Source organism: Ictalurus furcatus, chromosome 10 (assembly GCF_023375685.1).
Source record: "Ictalurus furcatus strain D&B chromosome 10, Billie_1.0, whole genome shotgun sequence".
Taxonomy (NCBI): domain Eukaryota; kingdom Metazoa; phylum Chordata; class Actinopteri; order Siluriformes; family Ictaluridae; genus Ictalurus; species Ictalurus furcatus.
In genome coordinates, this window is record NC_071264.1 from 1,994,435 (window position 1) to 2,011,934 (window position 17,500).

At 42.7% G+C, this 17,500-nt stretch overlaps 2 protein-coding genes and 2 pseudogenes across 2 annotated transcripts; all 4 read left to right on the top strand.

Moving 5' to 3' along the window:
- The first annotated feature begins 157 nt into the window (after positions 1–157).
- Positions 158–1,358, top strand: LOC128613857 (mucin-2-like; annotated as a pseudogene).
- Positions 1,359–2,749: 1,391 nt separating this feature from the next.
- Positions 2,750–5,686, top strand: LOC128613858 (mucin-2-like; annotated as a pseudogene).
- A 752-nt stretch (positions 5,687–6,438) lies between these two features.
- On the top strand, positions 6,439–9,625 carry LOC128613859 (mucin-5B-like). Its single transcript, XM_053634994.1, has 2 exons — positions 6,439–8,812; positions 9,619–9,625. The coding sequence occupies exons 1-2, from the start codon at positions 6,447–6,449 to the stop codon at positions 9,623–9,625; spliced, it is 2,373 nt and encodes a 790-aa protein (XP_053490969.1). The 5' UTR covers positions 6,439–6,446.
- Positions 9,626–10,044: 419 nt separating this feature from the next.
- LOC128613860 (salivary glue protein Sgs-3) lies at positions 10,045–11,724 on the top strand. The gene is made up of 2 exons (XM_053634995.1): positions 10,045–10,897; positions 11,718–11,724. Exons 1-2 carry the CDS (start codon positions 10,083–10,085, stop codon positions 11,722–11,724), a joined length of 822 nt encoding a protein of 273 aa, XP_053490970.1. The 5' UTR covers positions 10,045–10,082.
- The last annotated feature ends 5,776 nt before the right edge of the window (positions 11,725–17,500 follow it).

A 17,500-nucleotide genomic window follows, 5' to 3' on the forward strand; every position in this document is an offset into this window, starting at 1 on the left:
AAGTCAAGTGTCAAGCTGTGCGTTATCCAGGTGTACCATTATCGGAATTAGACCAAAATGTTACATGCAGTACCTCTGGTTTACTTTGTCAAAACAAATATCAAACTCTAATATGTCTTGATTATGAGGTAAAAGCAAAATGTTGTAAGCCAATAGAATGTGCAACAACAAATACACCAACAACAACGACTACTCGAGCAACAACAACACCAATAACTACAACTCCAACAACAACTACAACACCACCAACAAGTACAAAACCGCCAACACCACCAACAACAACACCTACTTCAACAACACCAACAACTACTGCTACAACAACAACAATAATTACATCTCCAACAACAACACCAACAACATCACCAACAACACCTACTTCAACAACACCAACAACAACTACTACAACAACAACAACTCCACCAACAACAACACCTACTTCAACAACACCAACAACTACAACAACCACACCCCCCCCTTCAATATGCCAGCCTGAGTGCTCTTGGTCTGGCTGGAAGGACTTTGGGCCTCCTACAACTGGTCCTAATGGTGGTGAAATTGTACCAATAAAAAGAATAAGTGAGACTTATCCTAAGATCTGTTCCACGCCATCAAATGTTGAATGCAGAGCAAAACTCTACCCTGACCTTTCCCTCTCACAGTTGGGTCAGGTAGTGACTTGTAATGCCCAAGATGGTCTAATTTGTCTCAATCAAAATCAAGGTCTTCAACAGCAGTGCTTTGACTATGAAATTAACGTGTATTGTTGTGTAATGCCAGACCATGAAGGATGTACAACACCACCCCAACAACAACAACAACGACTACTACAACAACAACAACTCAACAACAACACCTACTTCAACAACACCACCAACAAGTACAAAACCCCAACACCACCAACAACAACACCTACTTCAACAACACCAACAACAACTACTGCTACAACAACAACAACAATAATTACATCTCCAACAACACCACCAACAACATCACCAACAACACCTACTTCAACAACACCAACAACAATAACAACAACTCCACCAACAACAACACCTACTTCAACACCAACAACAACATCACCAACAACACCTACTTCAACAACACGTACTTCAACAACACCAACAACAACTACTACAACAACAACTCCACCAACAACTACTACAACAACAACACCAACAACTACAACACCACCAACAACAACTCCAACAACTCCACCAACAACTACAACAACCACACCCCCCTTCCATCATGCCAGCCTGAGTGCTCTTGGTCTGGCTGGAAGGACTTTGGGCCTCCTACAACTGGTCCTAATGGTGGTGAAATTGTACAATAAAAAGAATAAGAGAGACTTATCCTAAGATCTGTTCCATGCCATCAAATGTTGAATGCAGAGCAAAACTCTACCCTGACCTTTCCCTCTCACAGTTGGGTCAGGTAGTGACTTGTAATGCCCAAGATGGTCTAATTTGTCTCAATCAAAATCAAGGTCTTCAACAGCAGTGCTTTGACTATGAAATTAACGTGTATTGTTGTGTAATGCCAGACCATGAAGGATGTACAACACCACCACCAACAACAACAACAACGACTACTACAACAACAACAACTCCACAACAAAACACCTACTTCAACAACACCACCAACAAGTACAAAACCTCCAACACCACCAACAACACCTACTTCAACCACACCAACAACAACTACTGCTACAACAACAACAACAATAATTACATCTCCAACAACACCACCAACAACAACATCACCAACAACACCTACTTCAACAACACCAACAACAACTACTACAACAACAACAACTCCACCAACAACAACACCTACTTCAACACCAACAACAACAACAACATCACCAACAACACCTACTTCAACAACACGTACTTCAACAACACCAACAACAACTACTACAACAACAACTCCACCAACAACTACTATAACAACAACACCAACAACAACAACTCCAACAACTCCACCAACAACTACAACAACCACAACCCCCCCTTCAATATGCCAGCCTGAGTGCTCTTGGTCTGGCTGGAAGGACTTTGGGCCTCCTACAACTGGTCCTAATGGTGGTGAAATTGTACCAATAAAAAGAATAAGTGAGACTTATCCTCAGATCTGTTCCATGCCATCAAATGTTGAATGCAGAGCAAAACTCTACCCTGACCTTTCCCTCTCACAGTTGGGTCAGGTAGTGACTTGTAATGCCCAAGATGGTCTAATTTGTCTCAATCAAAATCAAGGTCTTCAACAGCAGTGCTTTGACTATGAAATTAACGTGTATTGTTGTGTAATGCCAGACCATGAAGGATGTACAACACCACCAACAACAACAACATCACCAACAACACCTACTTCAACAACACCAACAACAACTACTACAACAACAACTCCACCAACAACTACAACACCAACAACTACAACACCAACAACAACTCCAACAACTCCACCAACAACTACAACAACCACACCCCCCCTTCAATATGCCAGCCTGAGTGCTCTTGGTCTGGCTGGAAGGACTTTGGGCCTCCTACAACTGGTCCTAATGGTGGTGAAATTGTACCAATAAAAAGAATAAGTGAGACTTATCCTCAGATCTGTTCCATGCCATCAAATGTTGAATGCAGAGCAAAACTCTACCCTGACCTTTCCCTCTCACAGTTGGGTCAGGTAGTGACTTGTAATGCCCAAGATGGTCTAATTTGTCTCAATCAAAATCAAGGTCTTCAACAGCAGTGCTTTGACTATGAAATTAACGTGTATTGTTGTGTAATGCCAGACCATGAAGGATGTACAACACCACCACCAACAACAACAACAACGACTACTACAACAACAACAACTCCACCAACAACACCTACTTCAACAACACCACCAACAAGTACAAAACCTCCAACACCACAACAACACCTACTTCAACCACACCAACAACAACTACTGCTACAACAACAACAACAATAATTACATCTCCAACAACACCACCAACAACAACATCACCAACAACACCTACTTCAACAACACCAACAACAACTACTACAACAACAACAACTCCACCAACAACAACACCTACTTCAACACCAACAACAACAACAACATCACCAACAACACCTACTTCAACAACACGTACTTCAACAACACCAACAACAACTACTACAACAACAACTCCACCAACAACTACTACAACAACAACACCAACAACTACAACACCAACAACAACAACTCCAACAACTCCACCTACAACTACAACAACCACAACCCCCCCTTCAATATGCCAGCCTGAGTGCTCTTGGTCTGGCTGGAAGGACTTTGGGCCTCCTACAACTGGTCCTAATGGTGGTGAAATTGTACCAATAAAAAGAATAAGTGAGACTTATCCTCAGATCTGTTCCATGCCATCAAATGTTGAATGCAGAGCAAAACTCTACCCTGACCTTTCCCTCTCACAGTTGGGTCAGGTAGTGACTTGTAATGCCCAAGATGGTCTAATTTGTCTCAATCAAAATCAAGGTCTTCAACAGCAGTGCTTTGACTATGAAATTAACGTGTATTGTTGTGTAATGCCAGACCATGAAGGATGTACAACACCACCAACAACAACAACATCACCAACAACACCTACTTCAACAACACCTACTTCAACAACACCAACAACAACTACTACAACAACAACAACTCCACCAACAACAACACCTACTTCAACAACACAACAACTACAACAACCACAACCCACCTTCCATCATGCCAGCCTGAGTGCTCTTGGTCTGGCTGGAAGGACTTTGGGCCTCCTACAACTGGTCCTAATGGTGGTGAAATTGTACCAATAAAAAGAATACGTGAGACTTATCCTAAGATCTGTTCCACGCCATCAAATGTTGAATGCAGAGCAAAACTCTACCCTGACCTTTCCCTCTCACAGTTGGGTCAGGTAGTGACTTGTAATGCCCAAGATGGTCTAATTTGTCTCAATCAAAATCAAGGTCTTCAACAGCAGTGCTTTGACTATGAAATTAACGTGTATTGTTGTGTAATGCCAGACCATGAAGGATGTACAACACCACCACCAACAACAACAAACAACGACTACTACAACAACAACAACTCCACCAACAACACCTACTTCAACAACACCACCAACAAGTACAAAACCTCCAACACCACCAACAACACCACCTACTTCAACAACACCAACAACAACTACTGCTACAACAACAACAACAATAATTACATCTCCAACAACACCACCAACAACATCACCAACAACACCTACTTCAACAACACCAACAACAACTACAACAACAGCTCCACCAACAACAACACTTACTTCAACACCACCAACAACAACATCACCAACAACACCTACTTCAACAACACCTACTTCAACAACACCAACAACAACTACTACAACAACAACAACAACTACTACAACAACACCACCATCAACACCAACAACGACTACTACAACAACAACAACTCCACCAACAACACCTACTTCAACAACACCACCAACAAGTACAAAACCTCCAACACCACCAACAACACCTACTTCAACCACACCAACAACAAACTACTGCTACAACAACAACAACAATAATTACATCTCCAACAACACCACCAACAACAACATCACCAACAACACCTACTTCAACAACACCAACAACAACTACTACAACAACAACAACTCCACCAACAATAACACCTACTTCAACACCAACAACAACAACAACATCACCAACAACACCTACTTCAACAACACGTACTTCAACAACACCAAACAACAACTACTACAACAACAACTCCACCAACAACTACTACAACAACAACACAACAACTACAACACCAACAACAACAACTCCACCAACAACTACAACAACCACACCCCCCCCTTCAGTATGCCAGCCTGAGTGCTCTTGGTCTGGCTGGAAGGACTTTGGGCCTCCTACAACTGGTCTTGATGGTGGTGAAATTGTACCAATAAAAAGAATAAGAGAGACTTATCCTCAGATCTGCTCCATGCCATCAAATTTTGAATGCAGAGCAAAACTCTACCCTGACCTTTCCCTCTCACAGTTGGGTCAGGTAGTGACTTGTAATGCCCAAGATGGACTAATTTGTCTCAATCAAAATCAAGGTCTTCAACAGCAGTGCTTTGACTATGAAATAAACGTGTATTGTTGTGTAATGCCAGACAATGAAGGATGTACAACACCAACAACAACAACAACATCACCAACAACACCTACTTCAACAACACCTACTTCAACAACACCAACAACAACTACTACAACAACAACTCCACCAACAACTACAACACCAACAACAACTCCAACAACTCCACCAACAACTACAACAACCACAACCCCCCTTCAATATGCCAGCCTGAGTGCTCTTGGTCTGGCTGGAAGGACTTTGGGCCTCCTACAACTGGTCCTAATGGTGGTGAAATTGTACCAATAAAAAGAATAAGTGAGACTTATCCTCAGATCTGCTCCATGCCATCAAATGTTGAATGCAGAGCAAAACTCTACCCTGACCTTTCCCTCTCACAGTTGGGTCAGGTAGTGACTTGTAATGCCCAAGATGGTCTAATTTGTCTCAATCAAAATCAAGGTCTTCAACAGCAGTGCTTTGACTATGAAATTAACGTGTATTGTTGTGTAATGCCAGACCATGAAGGATGTACAACACCACCACCAACAACAACATCACCAACAACACCTACTTCAACAACACCAACAACTACTACAACAACAACTCCACCAACAACTACAACACCAACAACAACTCCAACAACTCCACCAACAACTACAACAACCACACCCCCCCCTTCAATATGCCAGCCTGAGTGCTCTTGGTCTGGCTGGAAGGACTTTGGGCCTCCTACAACTGGTCCTAATGGTGGTGAAATTGTACCAATAAAAAAGAATAAGTGAGACTTATCCTCAGATCTGCTCCATGCCATCAAATGTTGAATGCAGAGCAAAACTCTACCCTGACCTTTCCCTCTCACAGTTGGGTCAGGTAGTGACTTGTAATGCCCAAGATGGACTAATTTGTCTCAATCAAAATCAAGGTCTTCAACAGCAGTGCTTTGACTATGAAATAAACGTGTATTGTTGTGTAATGCCAGACAATGAAGGATGTACAACACCAACAACAACAACAACATCACCAACAACACCTACTTCAACAACACCTACTTCAACAACACCAACAACAACTACTACAACAACAACTCCACCAACAACTACAACACCAACAACAACTCCAACAACTCCACCAACAACTACAACAACCACACCCCCCCTTCAATATGCCAGCCTGAGTGCTCTTGGTCTGGCTGGAAGGACTTTGGGCCTCCTACAACTGGTCCTAATGGTGGTGAAATTGTACCAATAAAAAGAATAAGTGAGACTTATCCTCAGATCTGCTCCATGCCATCAAATGTTGAATGCAGAGCAAAACTCTACCCTGACCTTTCCCTCTCACAGTTGGGTCAGGTAGTGACTTGTAATGCCCAAGATGGACTAATTTGTCTCAATCAAAATCAAGGTCTTCAGCAGCAGTGCTTTGACTACGAAATAAACGTCTATTGTTGTGTAATGCCAGACAATGAAGCATGTACAACAACACCACCAACAACAACATCACCAACAACACCTACTTCAACAACACCTACTTCAACAACACCAACAACAACTACTACAACAACAACTCCACCAACAACTACAACACCAACAACAACTCCAACAACTCCACCAACAACTACAACAACCACACCCCCCCCTTCAATATGCCAGCCTGAGTGCTCTTGGTCTGGCTGGAAGGACTTTGGGCCTCCTACAACTGGTCCTAATGGTGGTGAAATTGTACCAATAAAAAGAATAAGTGAGACTTATCCTCAGATCTGCTCCATGCCATCAAATGTTGAATGCAGAGCAAAACTCTACCCTGACCTTTCCCTCTCACAGTTGGGTCAGGTAGTGACTTGTAATGCCCAAGATGGACTAATTTGTCTCAATCAAAATCAAGGTCTTCAACAGCAGTGCTTTGACTATGAAATAAACGTGTATTGTTGTGTAATGCCAGACAATGAAGGATGTACAACACCAACAACAACAACAACATCACCAACAACACCTACTTCAACAACACCTACTTCAACAACACCAACAACAACTACTACAACAACAACTCCACCAACAACTACAACACCAACAACAACTCCAACAACTCCACCAACAACTACAACAACCACAACCCCCCTTCCATCATGCCAGCCTGAGTGCTCTTGGTCTGGCTGGAAGGACTTTGGGCCTCCTACAACTGGTCCTAATGGTGGTGAAATTGTACCAATAAAAAGAATAAGAGAGACTTATCCTAAGATCTGTTCCATGCCATCAAATGTTGAATGCAGAGCAAAACTCTACCCTGACCTTTCCCTCTCACAGTTGGGTCAGGTAGTGACTTGTAATGCCCAAGATGGTCTAATTTGTCTCAATCAAAATCAAGGTCTTCAACAGCAGTGCTTTGACTATGAAATTAACGTGTATTGTTGTGTAATGCCAGACCATGAAGGATGTACAACACCACCACCAACAACAACAACAACGACTACTACAACAACAACAACTCCACCAACAACACCTACTTCAACAACACCACCAACAAGTACAAAACCTCCAACACCACCAACAACACCTACTTCAACCACACCAACAACAACTACTGCTACAACAACAACAACAATAATTACATCTCCAACAACACCACCAACAACAACATCACCAACAACACCTACTTCAACAACACCAACAACAACTACTACAACAACAACAACTCCACCAACAACAACACCTACTTCAACACCAACAACAACAACAACATCACCAACAACACCTACTTCAACAACACGTACTTCAACAACACCAACAACAACTACTACAACAACAACTCCACCAACAACTACTATAACAACAACACCAACAACAACAACTCCAACAACTCCACCAACAACTACAACAACCACAACCCCCCCTTCAATATGCCAGCCTGAGTGCTCTTGGTCTGGCTGGAAGGACTTTGGGCCTCCTACAACTGGTCCTAATGGTGGTGAAATTGTACCAATAAAAAGAATAAGTGAGACTTATCCTCAGATCTGTTCCATGCCATCAAATGTTGAATGCAGAGCAAAACTCTACCCTGACCTTTCCCTCTCACAGTTGGGTCAGGTAGTGACTTGTAATGCCCAAGATGGTCTAATTTGTCTCAATCAAAATCAAGGTCTTCAACAGCAGTGCTTTGACTATGAAATTAACGTGTATTGTTGTGTAATGCCAGACCATGAAGGATGTACAACACCACCAACAACAACAACATCACCAACAACACCTACTTCAACAACACCAACAACAACTACTACAACAACAACTCCACCAACAACTACAACACCAACAACTACAACACCAACAACAACTCCAACAACTCCACCAACAACTACAACAACCACACCCCCCCCTTCAATATGCCAGCCTGAGTGCTCTTGGTCTGGCTGGAAGGACTTTGGGCCTCCTACAACTGGTCCTAATGGTGGTGAAATTGTACCAATAAAAAGAATAAGTGAGACTTATCCTCAGATCTGTTCCATGCCATCAAATGTTGAATGCAGAGCAAAACTCTACCCTGACCTTTCCCTCTCACAGTTGGGTCAGGTAGTGACTTGTAATGCCCAAGATGGTCTAATTTGTCTCAATCAAAATCAAGGTCTTCAACAGCAGTGCTTTGACTATGAAATTAACGTGTATTGTTGTGTAATGCCAGACCATGAAGGATGTACAACACCACCACCAACAACAACAACAACGACTACTACAACAACAACAACTCCACCAACAACACCTACTTCAACAACACCACCAACAAGTACAAAACCTCCAACACCACCAACAACACCTACTTCAACCACACCAACAACAACTACTGCTACAACAACAACAACAATAATTACATCTCCAACAACACCACCAACAACAACATCACCAACAACACCTACTTCAACAACACCAACAACAACTACTACAACAACAACAACTCCACCAACAACAACACCTACTTCAACACCAACAACAACAACAACATCACCAACAACACCTACTTCAACAACACGTACTTCAACAACACCAACAACAACTACTACAACAACAACTCCACCAACAACTACTACAACAACAACACCAACAACTACAACACCAACAACAACAACTCCAACAACTCCACCTACAACTACAACAACCACAACCCCCCCTTCAATATGCCAGCCTGAGTGCTCTTGGTCTGGCTGGAAGGACTTTGGGCCTCCTACAACTGGTCCTAATGGTGGTGAAATTGTACCAATAAAAAGAATAAGTGAGACTTATCCTCAGATCTGTTCCATGCCATCAAATGTTGAATGCAGAGCAAAACTCTACCCTGACCTTTCCCTCTCACAGTTGGGTCAGGTAGTGACTTGTAATGCCCAAGATGGTCTAATTTGTCTCAATCAAAATCAAGGTCTTCAACAGCAGTGCTTTGACTATGAAATTAACGTGTATTGTTGTGTAATGCCAGACCATGAAGGATGTACAACACCACCAACAACAACAACATCACCAACAACACCTACTTCAACAACACCTACTTCAACAACACCAACAACAACTACTACAACAACAACAACTCCACCAACAACAACACCTACTTCAACAACACCAACAACTACAACAACCACAACCCACCTTCCATCATGCCAGCCTGAGTGCTCTTGGTCTGGCTGGAAGGACTTTGGGCCTCCTACAACTGGTCCTAATGGTGGTGAAATTGTACCAATAAAAAGAATACGTGAGACTTATCCTAAGATCTGTTCCACGCCATCAAATGTTGAATGCAGAGCAAAACTCTACCCTGACCTTTCCCTCTCACAGTTGGGTCAGGTAGTGACTTGTAATGCCCAAGATGGTCTAATTTGTCTCAATCAAAATCAAGGTCTTCAACAGCAGTGCTTTGACTATGAAATTAACGTGTATTGTTGTGTAATGCCAGACCATGAAGGATGTACAACACCACCACCAACAACAACAACAACGACTACTACAACAACAACAACTCCACCAACAACACCTACTTCAACAACACCACCAACAAGTACAAAACCTCCAACACCACCAACAACACCACCTACTTCAACAACACCAACAACAACTACTGCTACAACAACAACAACAATAATTACATCTCCAACAACACCACCAACAACATCACCAACAACACCTACTTCAACAACACCAACAACAACTACAACAACAGCTCCACCAACAACAACACTTACTTCAACACCACCAACAACAACATCACCAACAACACCTACTTCAACAACACCTACTTCAACAACACCAACAACAACTACTACAACAACAACAACAACTACTACAACAACACCACCATCAACACCAACAACGACTACTACAACAACAACAACTCCACCAACAACACCTACTTCAACAACACCACCAACAAGTACAAAACCTCCAACACCACCAACAACACCTACTTCAACCACACCAACAACAACTACTGCTACAACAACAACAACAATAATTACATCTCCAACAACACCACCAACAACAACATCACCAACAACACCTACTTCAACAACACCAACAACAACTACTACAACAACAACAACTCCACCAACAATAACACCTACTTCAACACCAACAACAACAACAACATCACCAACAACACCTACTTCAACAACACGTACTTCAACAACACCAACAACAACTACTACAACAACAACTCCACCAACAACTACTACAACAACAACACCAACAACTACAACACCAACAACAACAACTCCACCAACAACTACAACAACCACACCCCCCCTTCAGTATGCCAGCCTGAGTGCTCTTGGTCTGGCTGGAAGGACTTTGGGCCTCCTACAACTGGTCTTGATGGTGGTGAAATTGTACCAATAAAAAGAATAAGAGAGACTTATCCTCAGATCTGCTCCATGCCATCAAATTTTGAATGCAGAGCAAAACTCTACCCTGACCTTTCCCTCTCACAGTTGGGTCAGGTAGTGACTTGTAATGCCCAAGATGGACTAATTTGTCTCAATCAAAATCAAGGTCTTCAACAGCAGTGCTTTGACTATGAAATAAACGTGTATTGTTGTGTAATGCCAGACAATGAAGGATGTACAACACCAACAACAACAACAACATCACCAACAACACCTACTTCAACAACACCTACTTCAACAACACCAACAACAACTACTACAACAACAACTCCACCAACAACTACAACACCAACAACAACTCCAACAACTCCACCAACAACTACAACAACCACAACCCCCCCTTCAATATGCCAGCCTGAGTGCTCTTGGTCTGGCTGGAAGGACTTTGGGCCTCCTACAACTGGTCCTAATGGTGGTGAAATTGTACCAATAAAAAGAATAAGTGAGACTTATCCTCAGATCTGCTCCATGCCATCAAATGTTGAATGCAGAGCAAAACTCTACCCTGACCTTTCCCTCTCACAGTTGGGTCAGGTAGTGACTTGTAATGCCCAAGATGGTCTAATTTGTCTCAATCAAAATCAAGGTCTTCAACAGCAGTGCTTTGACTATGAAATTAACGTGTATTGTTGTGTAATGCCAGACCATGAAGGATGTACAACACCACCACCAACAACAACATCACCAACAACACCTACTTCAACAACACCAACAACTACTACAACAACAACTCCACCAACAACTACAACACCAACAACAACTCCAACAACTCCACCAACAACTACAACAACCACACCCCCCCTTCAAGTATGCCAGCCTGAGTGCTCTTGGTCTGGCTGGAAGGACTTTGGGCCTCCTACAACTGGTCCTAATGGTGGTGAAATTGGTACCAATAAAAAGAATAAGTGAGACTTATCCTCAGATCTGCTCCATGCCATCAAATGTTGAATGCAGAGCAAAACTCTACCCTGACCTTTCCCTCTCACAGTTGGGTCAGGTAGTGACTTGTAATGCCCAAGATGGACTAATTTGTCTCAATCAAAAATCCAAGGTCTTCAACAGCAGTGCTTTGACTATGAAATAAACGTGTATTGTTGTGTAATGCCAGACAATGAAGGATGTACAACACCAACAACAACAACAACATCACCAACAACACCTACTTCAAACAACACCTACTTTCAACAACACCAACAACAACTACTACAACAACAACTCCACCAACAACTACAAACACCAACAACAACTCCAACAACTCCACCAACAACTACAACAACCACACCCCCCCCTTCAATATGCCAGCCTGAGTGCTCTTGGTCTGGCTGGAAGGACTTTGGGCCTCCTACAACTGGTCCTAATGGTGGTGAAATTGTACCAATAAAAAGAATAAGTGAGACTTATCCTCAGATCTGCTCCATGCCATCAAATGTTGAATGCAGAGCAAAAACTCTACCCTGACCTTTCCCTCTCACAGTTGGGTCAGGTAGTGACTTGTAATGCCCAAGATGGACTAATTTGTCTCAATCAAAATCAAGGTCTTCAGCAGCAGTGCTTTGACTATGAAATAAACGTCTATTGTTGTGTAATGCCAGACAATGAAGCATGTACAACAACACCACCAACAAACAACATCACCAACAAACACCTACTTCAACAACACCTACTTCAACAACACCAACAACAACTACTACAACAACAACTCCACCAACAACTACAACACCAACAAACAACTCCAACAACTCCACCAACAACTACAACAACCACACCCCCCCCTTCAATATGCCAGCCTGAGTGCTCTTGGTCTGGCTGGAAGGACTTTGGGCCTCCTACAACTGGTCCTAATGGTGGTGAAATTGTACCAATAAAAAGAATAAGTGAGACTTATCCTCAGATCTGCTCCATGCCATCAAATGTTGAATGCAGAGCAAAACTCTACCCTGACCTTTCCCTCTCACAGTTGGGTCAGGTAGTGACTTGTAATGCCCAAGATGGACTAATTTGTCTCAATCAAAATCAAGGTCTTCAACAGCAGTGCTTTGACTATGAAATAAACGTGTATTGTTGTGTAATGCCAGACAATGAAGGATGTACAACACCAACAACAACAACAACATCACCAACAACACCTACTTCAACAACACCTACTTCAACAACACCAACAACAACTACTACAACAACAACTCCACCAACAACTACAACACCAACAACAACTCCAACAACTCACCAACAACTACAACAACCACACCCCCCCCTTCAATATGCCAGCCTGAGTGCTCTTGGTCTGGCTGGAAGGACTTTGGGCCTCCTACAACTGGTCCTAATGGTGGTGAAATTGTACCAATAAAAAGAATAAGTGAGACTTATCCTCAGATCTGCTCCATGCCATCAAATGTTGAATGCAGAGCAAAACTCTACCCTGACCTTTCCCTCTCACAGTTGGGTCAGGTAGTGACTTGTAATGCCCAAGATGGACTAATTTGTCTCAATCAAAATCAAGGTCTTCAACAGCAGTGCTTTGACTACGAAATAAACGTCTATTGTTGTGTAATGCCAGACAATGAAGCATGTACAACAACACCAACAACAACAACATCACCAACAACACCTACTTCAACAACACCTACTTCAACAACACCAACAACAACTACTACAACAACAACTCCACCAACAACTACAACACCAACAACAACTCCAACAACTCCACCAACAACTACAACAACCACACCCCCCCCTTCAATATGCCAGCCTGAGTGCTCTTGGTCTGGCTGGAAGGACTTTGGGCCTCCTACAACTGGTCCTAATGGTGGTGAAATTGTACCAATAAAAAGAATAAGTGAGACTTATCCTCAGATCTGCTCCATGCCATCAAATGTTGAATGCAGAGCAAAACTCTACCCTGACCTTTCCCTCTCACAGTTGGGTCAGGTAGTGACTTGTAATGCCCAAGATGGACTAATTTGTCTCAATCAAAATCAAGGTCTTCAACAGCAGTGCTTTGACTATGAAATAAACGTGTATTGTTGTGTAATGCCAGACAATGAAGGATGTACAACACCAACAACAACAACAACATCACCAACAACACCTACTTCAACAACACCTACTTCAACAACACCAACAACAACTACTACAACAACAACTCCACCAACAACTACAACACCAACAACAACTCCAACAACTCCACCAACAACTACAACAACCACACCCCCCCCTTCAATATGCCAGCCTGAGTGCTCTTGGTCTGGCTGGAAGGACTTTGGGCCTCCTACAACTGGTCCTAATGGTGGTGAAATTGTACCAATAAAAAGAATAAGTGAGACTTATCCTCAGATCTGCTCCATGCCATCAAATGTTGAATGCAGAGCAAAACTCTACCCTGACCTTTCCCTCTCACAGTTGGGTCAGGTAGTGACTTGTAATGCCCAAGATGGACTAATTTGTCTCAATCAAAATCAAGGTCTTCAACAGCAGTGCTTTGACTACGAAATAAACGTGTATTGTTGTGTAATGCCAGACAATGAAGCATGTACAACACCACCACCAACAACAACATCACCAACAACACCTACTTCAACAACACCAACAACAACTACTACAACAACAACTCCACCAACAACTACAACACCAACAACAACTCCAACAACTCCACCAACAACTACAACAACCACACCCCCCCCTTCAATATGCCAGCCTGAGTGCTCTTGGTCTGGCTGGAAGGACTTTGGGCCTCCTACAACTGGTCCTAATGGTGGTGAAATTGTACCAATAAAAAGAATAAGTGAGACTTATCCTCAGATCTGCTCCATGCCATCAAATGTTGAATGCAGAGCAAAACTCTACCCTGACCTTTCCCTCTCACAGTTGGGTCAGGTAGTGACTTGTAATGCCCAAGATGGACTAATTTGTCTCAATCAAAATCAAGGTCTTCAACAGCAGTGCTTTGACTATGAAATAAACGTGTATTGTTGTGTAATGCCAGACAATGAAGGATGTACAACACCAACAACAACAACAACATCACCAACAACACCTACTTCAACAACACCTACTTCAACAACACCAACAACAACTACTACAACAACAACTCCACCAACAACTACAACACCAACAACAACTCCAACAACTCCACCAACAACTACAACAACCACACCCCCCCCTTCAATATGCCAGCCTGAGTGCTCTTGGTCTGGCTGGAAGGACTTTGGGCCTCCTACAAACTGGTCCTAATGGTGGTGAAATTGTACCAATAAAAAGAATAAGTGAGACTTATCCTCAGATCTGCTCCATGCCATCAAATGTTGAATGCAGAGCAAAACTCTACCCTGACCTTTCCCTCTCACAGTTGGGTCAGGTAGTGACTTGTAATGCCCAAGATGGACTAATTTGTCTCAATCAAAATCAAGGTCTTCAACAGCAGTGCTTTGACTACGAAATAAACGTCTATTGTTGTGTAATGCCAGACAATGAAGCATGTACAACAACACCACCAACAACAACATCACCAACAACACCTACTTCAACAACACCTACTTCAACAACACCAACAACAACTACTACAACAACAACTCCACAACAACTACAACACCAACAACAACTCCAACAACTCCACCAACAACTACAACAACCACACCCCCCCCTTCAATATGCCAGCCTGAGTGCTCTTGGTCTGGCTGGAAGGACTTTGGGCCTCCTACAACTGGTCCTAATGGTGGTGAAATTGTACCAATAAAAAGAATAAGTGAGACTTATCCTCAGATCTGCTCCATGCCATCAAATGTTGAATGCAGAGCAAAACTCTACCCTGACCTTTCCCTCTCACAGTTGGGTCAGGTAGTGACTTGTAATGCCCAAGATGGACTAATTTGTCTCAATCAAAATCAAGGTCTTCAACAGCAGTGCTTTGACTATGAAATAAACGTGTATTGTTGTGTAATGCCAGACAATGAAGGATGTACAACACCAACAACAACAACAACATCACCAACAACACCTACTTCAACAACACCTACTTCAACAACACCAACAACAACTACTACAACAACAACTCCACCAACAACTACAACACCAACAACAACTCCAACAACTCCACCAACAACTACAACAACCACACCCCCCCCTTCAATATGCCAGCCTGAGTGCTCTTGGTCTGGCTGGAAGGACTTTGGGCCTCCTACAACTGGTCCTAATGGTGGTGAAATTGTACCAATAAAAAGAATAAGTGAGACTTATCCTCAGATCTGCTCCATGCCATCAAATTTTGAATGCAGAGCAAAACTCTACCCTGACCTTTCCCTCTCACAGTTGGGTCAGGTAGTGACTTGTAATGCCCAAGATGGACTAATTTGTCTCAATCAAAATCAAGGTCTTCAACAGCAGTGCTTTGACTACGAAATAAACGTCTATTGTTGTGTAATGCCAGACAATGAAGCATGTACAACACCACCACCAACAACAACATCACCAACAACACCTACTTCAACAACACCAACAACAACTACTACAACAACAACTCCACCAACAACTACAACACCATCAACAACTCCAACAACTCCACCAACAACTACAACAACCACACCCCCCCCTTCAATATGCCAGCCTGAGTGCTCTTGGTCTGGCTGGAAGGACTTTGGGCCTCCTACAACTGGTCCTAATGGTGGTGAAATTGTACCAATAAAAAGAATAAGTGAGACTTATCCTCAGATCTGCTCCATGCCATCAAATGTTGAATGCAGAGCAAAACTCTACCCTGACCTTTCCCTCTCACAGTTGGGTCAGGTAGTGACTTGTAATGCCCAAGATGGACTAATTTGTCTCAATCAAAATCAAGGTCTTCAACAGCAGTGCTTTGACTACGAAATAAACGTCTATTGTTGTGTAATGCCAGACAATGAAGGCATGTACAACAACACCACCAACAACAACATCACCAACAACACCTACTTCAACAACACCTACTTCAACAACACCAACAACAACTACTACAACAACAACTCCACCAACAACTACAACACCAACAACAACTCCAACAACTCCACCAACAACTACAACAACCACACCCCCCCTTCAATATGCCAGCCTGAGTGCTCTTGGTCTGGCTGGAAGGACTTTGGGCCTCCTACAACTGGTCCTAATGGTGGTGAAATTGTACCAATAAAAAGAATAAGTGAGACTTATCCTCAGATCTGCTCCATGCCATCAAATGTTGAATGCAGAGCAAAACTCTACCCTGACCTTTCCCTCTCACAGTTGGGTCAGGTAGTGACTTGTAATGCCCAAGATGGACTAATTTGTCTCAATCAAAATCAAGGTCTTCAACAGCAGTGCTTTGACTATGAAATAAACGTGTATTGTTGTGTAATGCCAGACAATGAAGGATGTACAACACCAACAACAACAACAACATCACCAACAACACCTACTTCAACA